Source organism: Psittacula echo (assembly GCF_963264785.1).
Source record: "Psittacula echo genome assembly, chromosome: 5".
Taxonomy (NCBI): domain Eukaryota; kingdom Metazoa; phylum Chordata; class Aves; order Psittaciformes; family Psittacidae; genus Psittacula; species Psittacula echo.
The window spans coordinates 72,202,744-72,209,139 of record NC_137739.1 but is presented as its reverse complement, the minus strand read 5'-3'; the positions used below and the strand labels follow the sequence as shown (position 1 = coordinate 72,209,139).

At 53.7% G+C, this 6,396-nt stretch overlaps 1 protein-coding gene across 1 annotated transcript; it reads left to right on the top strand.

The window, feature by feature from the left end:
• The first annotated feature begins 1,818 nt into the window (after nt 1-1,818).
• Nucleotides 1,819-4,469, top strand: SIX6 (SIX homeobox 6). The gene is made up of 2 exons (XM_080619447.1): nt 1,819-2,479; nt 3,875-4,469. The coding sequence occupies exons 1-2, from the start codon at nt 1,908-1,910 to the stop codon at nt 4,041-4,043; spliced, it is 741 nt and encodes a 246-aa protein (XP_080475573.1). The 5' UTR covers nt 1,819-1,907; the 3' UTR covers nt 4,044-4,469.
• The last annotated feature ends 1,927 nt before the right edge of the window (nt 4,470-6,396 follow it).

The following is a 6,396-nucleotide window of genomic DNA, read 5'->3' as shown; positions in this document are numbered from 1 at the left end:
TCGGATTTTATGAAAATGAGCAGTATTGAAAGCTTTTCCATCCCGCTAGCTGTGAGCCTCACATAAATGATGTAAATGGCTCGAAGGGTTTTTTTCAAGTGAACTGTGTAGATCTGTGAAAATAATATCAGGGTTTTCCGTCAGAATGAGCTTAGCACTGTACTGAGGCATACCATAATCTGACCCGACACCTACGACCATCTGCGCTATCTATCTGCCTTCTGATTTACCAAATCTTCACAAGCAAAAGACAAATTGTACTTGATACTAAAGAAAAGACGCCGAGCCCCAGTCCAGCTTCATTTCTGCAGAGAAATGATTGGAGAAAATGTAAATCTGTTTAATTTCGGTCTGTGGGCAACTAGCAAAGGAGCTTTCTTGAATAAGGGGAAAAAGGAAAACAAAAATAAAATGAGAAAAAATAAGAAAAAGAAAAAAAAAGGAAGAGGGACAATAACATGATATCAAATTAAGAAGGGATTTCTTTGACAAGCTTTCTAGAAAAAATGCATGGCAAAGAGCAGAAGAGAGAACATATTGAGCTTAATTCAAAATATATGCTGCCTTTCGGAGCATGGTCCCTAATGTTGCCGGGAATAAACTGCCACCGAGCAGCTAGATGTAGAATAAAAAGTGATTGCCTTCTTGATTTCCTCCGTTCTCTCCAGAAAACAGCTCGTACCCTCATCGCTCAGAAAGCGATTTCATCCCCGCCGCGACGGCCGGGGCTTGCTCCGCTCCTCCGAAGGGGCGGATCGGGAAAAATCCGCGGGGAATGATTACTACTAGGTGATCAATATTTCAAAAGATTCCAGAAATCTGCTTTAAGTTGCTGTCCTGACCTACAAATGACTTCTCACTCCCCGCGACTATTCTCGGCGTCTATTCAGGACCATTCAGCCGAAAACAATAATGTTAAGATATATGTATAGTTATATAAAGCTTTAGTTGAACGGAGAAGGGCACTGGGCTCTTTGCAGATAATTTCTCCTCTTAACAGAGACGGACAGTCACCAACAAGGGGAAGGGGAAAGGGGGAGAGTTTTTCCTAAATCTTGGCTCTTCCTGCTGTCCTCCCGCTGCACCGATTGTCACTGACACCCTCAGCACCGACACTGTCACTGTTGCGCAGTCGGTTTTTTATCGGGTTTCTCAGCTCTGCCTTATGCTCCTCTCCAACCCGCGGTGCTCAGAGCTGCGTGCGTACAGCCCCGGGCCAGAGCCCACAGCTTTCCTGTGGACGGTGCAGGGGGTACCGGTCACTCCATCGCGGGGACCGCTCCCTCCAACTTCCTGGCAGGAAACCGCAGCCGGTGTCCCCCTTCTCCTGCTCTGCCCCTGCTCGGGCGGTGGCCCCGGGGGAGCGGAACGGGACAGGACGGGCGCCCCGGGAAGCGGGAGGGGAGCGGGCGGGGAGGTGCCGGCGACGACGGCGCGGGGACTTCCGCCGTGATTGGCAGCAGCTGACAGTGAGTGGCAGCCCCGCCATGGAAACCCGGGAGCCAATCTGACGAGCCCCGCAGCAAATCAGGCGCTCCCGCAGCAGCGCGGCTGCGGCGCGGAGCCGGCTTGTGCCTTTTCTGGTTCCACTTTTTTTTTTTTAATTTTTAATTCTTTCCTTTTTTTTTTTTTTCTTCCTTTTTCTCACTTCCCTCCCTCCCCGCCCGCCCACCCTCCCCCCGCTCCATCCTCCTCCGCCTCGCCCCTGCCCACCGCCCCCAGTCGCCGGAGCCGCCGAGCGCTCCCCATCATCTCTCTGTCCTCTTCCGTCCTTCCCGCGGCAACTCCGCCAGCGCCGGAGGAGGCAGAAGCGGAGCGAGGGGCGGGCGCCGGGGCCGCTGCCCGCTTCCCGGTGCGGGCATCGCCGGGGGAGCGCGGAGCGCGGAGCGGAGCCCGGCGCCGCCTCCATGTTCCAGCTGCCCATCCTCAATTTCAGTCCGCAGCAGGTGGCCGGGGTCTGCGAGACCCTGGAGGAGAGCGGGGACATCGAGCGCCTAGGGCGCTTCCTCTGGTCCCTGCCCGTGGCCCCTGCGGCCTGCGAGGCCCTCAACAAGAACGAGTCGGTGCTGAGAGCCCGGGCCATAGTGGCCTTCCACACGGGGAACTACCGGGAGCTCTATCACATCCTGGAGAACCACAAGTTCACCAAGGAGTCTCACGCCAAACTGCAAGCGCTCTGGCTGGAAGCGCATTACCAGGAGGCGGAGAAGCTGCGGGGCCGACCCCTGGGGCCGGTGGACAAGTACCGGGTGAGAAAGAAGTTCCCTCTGCCCCGCACCATCTGGGACGGCGAGCAGAAGACACATTGCTTCAAAGAGCGGACAAGGCATTTGCTGCGGGAGTGGTACCTGCAGGACCCTTATCCCAACCCCAGCAAAAAGCGGGAACTGGCCCAGGCCACGGGACTTACCCCCACGCAAGTGGGCAACTGGTTCAAAAACCGCAGGCAAAGGGACAGGGCGGCAGCCGCTAAGAACAGGTAAGGTGCTGCCCGTCCCGCCGGGACACAGGCCACCCTCCATCCAGGGAGACTTCTCTCGCCGGGGCCGGGGGTTTGGTGCGACGCAGCGCGGCCCCGGACAGCCCCGTTGTGGGGACGGGAAAACGACCCCGGGAAGTTTCGCCCCGGGAAATGCAGCGAGATAACGTAGGAGCAACGGGAAAAACCGACAGTTTTTTATCTATGTATTTATTTCTAATAGGGGGTTCCCCTTGGCCGCTAGCGGGGAGCTGGACAAGGGCCGTTCCGGCTGGCGGAGCTGCAATGAGCCCGCAGGACCCGCCGGCAGAAGGGCCGCGTTTAGCGGCCGAAAGGAGAGAAGCCCCCCTTTTAAGTTTTGCTTGGACATATAGGAACCTATTTCATATATGTTTAGCCGGAGCAGAGTCGGCAATGTTCCTTTCGGGCCCTGCTCGTTTGCAGGGAGCCGCCTTGACCTAAACCCCGCCGGAGCCAGCCGGGATCGTTTCTCGGAATATTTTTCTTATTTCTCTTCTCTCTCCCATTCTTCCTTTCTTTATTTTTCTTTCTTTCTTTTTCTTTCTTTCTTTTTCTTTCTTTCTTTCTTTTTCTTTCTTTCTTTCTTTCTTTTTCTTTCTTTCTTTTTCTTTCTTTCTTTCTTTTTCTTTCTTTCTTTCTTTCTTTCTTTCTTTCTTTCTTTCTTTCTTTCTTTCTTTCTTTCTTTCTCTTTCTCTTTCTCTTTCTCTCTTTCTTTCTCTCTTTCTCTCTTTCTTTCTCTCTCTCTTTCTCTCTCTCTTTCTTTCTTTCATTCTTTCTTTCTGTCTTTCTCCCTTTCTCTCTCTCTCTCTCTCTTTCTCTCTCTCTTTCTTTTCTTTCTTTTCCTTCATCTTAAAGAAAATCGCAGTGTTACCCCTACACAAGCTGAAGCCCCGGGAAATGGGGAAGGGAGTCCAGTCCCCCTTTATCCCCCCTCCAGCAACCCGGGTGGGGGTTGTCCCCACTTGTCAGCCCGCAGCCCCGCTGAGCGCAGACAGGCAGCTATACATCGGGGAAACGGGTGCTATCACCCGCAGCCCGTTTCCGTGGGCTGAGAGGGCAGATGTCAGGCCTGCTGGAGGGGCCCCGCCGCACGGGAAATGCTGCAGGGAATTACAGGGCCCTCGAATGGGACACACACAGAGACAACTGCCTCCTGGGTGTGTAGGCCGAGGAGCAGGGCAGGCCCTGGCGTGGGCATCAAGTTCCTCGGGCAGAGCCTCCAGACTGACAGGGCTAACTGGTGTGAACTGGAGGTGGGGGCAGCGGAGCGGGGGGGGGGGGGGTTGAGAGAGCCCCGGCGGGGAGACGGGGGGCTGCAGCCGGTCCCAGGGCACGGGGCCTTGCGGTGATGCTGTGTGTGCCGCTTCCTTGCAGGCTGCAGCAGCAGGTCCTAACGCAGGGCTCGGTGCGCTCGCTGCAAGCAGAGGAGGAAAGCGGCGGGGAAGCGGGGGGGGCAGCCTCCAGCCCCGCAGCCAGCCTCTCCAGCAAAGCGGCCACCTCCGCCATCTCCATCACATCCAGCGACAGTGAATGTGACATCTGACCCACCGCCACGGCAAACCGCGGGCTGCGGGGAGGGGGGCAGCTAAGCGGTGCCTTCCGACACGGCCGGGGCAGCTGGGCTCACCATCACCCGGCCGCGACGGCCAAAGCGGGGTTACGGGGCGCTCCCCTGGCACAGGCCGCCCGCCCGCGCCCCCTTCCCGGCCCGCAACAGACTGCATCAAAAAACGTGGTAAAAATCGTTGTCGCCTTTATTTCTAAGGATTTGCAGAGTTGATGCCTAAAAAAACCCAAAATAATAAAAGAGAGAGAGAGAGAGAAAAAATAAAATAAAAAGCCCAGGAAAAAAAACAAAACCCACAACAAAAAACAACAACAAAAATCCCCGAATGCCAAGTTGTAAAATGTCTGAGCGCTGCCCTTATTCCGCGGGGGTGTTTCATGTTGAAAAGACGCTGTTCCTTTGGTTGGGTTTGGCTTTACTTTAAATTACGTTAAATTTGGAGGGATTTTTATATAAATGTATAATACGTTTATTTACTTATTTAAGGGATTGCTATGGTAGATTTTTTCTATTATTATTATTATTAATTATTATTATTATTATTTTTTGCTTGTTCTCTGTGTGCACAGGTGACTTGTAGAGCATGTGCAGGACGAAATTGTATGAAGCAGCCTAAACCCATAATAAAATATTTGATGAACGACCTTCGCATCTGCTTTGAAATGACGGTGTCAGTCTCAAGCCCGCCAGGTTACGCAGAGCACATCTCCGAGGCCACGGAGATTTCAGCATCATCTCGGCAGCATCCCAACTAGCCGGGTCTCCGTACCGGCGTGATGTCTTTGCAGGGCAGGGAGCCGGGGGAGGCGGGATGCTGCGAGAGAAGTGGGGCCCAGGCTGGCGGAGGATCGGGGAGACAGGGAAGGGAAGGAGAAGGCATCGCCGCGGCTTCTCCTCTCCCAGAGGCCAAGGCTCTGGGGATTATCGTCGGCAAATTTTCGGACAGGGACGAGGGAAAAGGAAGGCAGAAAAAAAAAAAAGGGGGAAGGGGGCGAATGGTTGGGGACAGCCCATCCGGAAAAACCAAGCTTCCTCCCTCACCTGGCAAGTGCATGGAGAAGATGCGTAATTAACAGCCCTCCATGCCCGGCAAGGGCCGGATCGGGGGCGAAATAACCCCAAATCCCAGTTCCTGCTATGTGCCCGGGGCTGTGCTCACCACTCCCCTGCCTCGCTTTGTTTGGCGGCAGCTTTCCTGGAGGGCACCAAAAGCCAGGTCTGAGGAGCGTGCTAAGCTTTTTCCCCCCAGCAGAAGGATTTTATATTATACAGTTTGACATTGATCTTTAAATCGCCTGAGCTGTGCTTTTTTTGTCTGCTCGGTCTCATCGCGTTTACTTCCCTGGCCTCCGAGAGATGCCTCCCCGGTAAGCTGATTGCTCGGCTCGGTTTTTTTTCGGAAGGCGAAGCCGGGCAGAGCAATGCCCCAGCTCTCCTGCAATGGCACAGGGGCCATTTCAGCTCCTTGATGGATTGATTCGGTCGTGCTGCCTTTTCTCGCGAGGTGCATTCCCGTCTCAGCAGTGGCTTTTTCTCCTCTGTTTGCATTTAAAGCCTGACAGGCGTTGGCACCGCCGGTGTCTAAATCTGCATTTCATCCCCGATGCATGTGCCTTGATTTTCCCCACTGACAGGGACGGGACAGGTAGCAGCTATTTATTACCTGTCTTTTAAGTCCATTTACAGGCAACTGTTTTCCCCAGCGGGATGTAATTCAGGGTGTCGGAAGAGGCAAATGAGCCGCATTTTGCGAGTGCGGGAAGTGGGGGCATCTCGGGGGGTTCCAGCTCCATTCTGGGAGGAACCCACCTGCGGAAGGGACTGGAGCGCACCTTGCACCCCAACCCTGCACCCGAGTCCTACTCCAGGTTTGTTGCTGCTTAAATCCCAGCGGATTTTTTCCCGACAGAGCCAAGCAAGGGCAGCCAGGCTTTGCTGCTCAAACCTCAAACGAGGTCGGGGTTTGCCTTGGTTTGGGGGCAGCGCTTTTCACCTTCGAGGGGGTTTTGGGAAATAAAAGCGGTTTGCGTCCTCAAAACAGAATCTCCTGAAATAAACCGTGCTCTTTCTTTTCTTCCCCGGGAATCGGTGGAGCGGATTGCCATTTCTGCACTGGCTCCTGCGGGCATAGCAGCGCTTACTGCTGGGGATTTAAGCTCTAGAAAAGACGTATAAAGAGGTGGAGAATTATATTAATATATTCGCTCAGCCTCTCACAACGTAGAATTTCTAAGTAAAAAAAAAAAAAAAAAAAAAAAAGAAAACCCAGCCAAGAAACAAACAACCCCTCCCCCCAAAGAACAACAACAACAAAAACACGAACAAAAAA

What these genes read in the sequence shown, in the direction of transcription:
- SIX6 (XM_080619447.1), top strand. Translation starts at nt 1,908, where the DNA reads ATGTTCCAGCTGCCCATCCTCAATTTCAGTCCGCAGCAGGTGGCCGGG. An exon ending in GCGGCAGCCGCTAAGAACAG is followed by an intron (nt 2,480 to 3,874) that starts GTAAGGTGCTGC and finishes GCTTCCTTGCAG; the next exon opens with GCTGCAGCAGCAGGTCCTAA.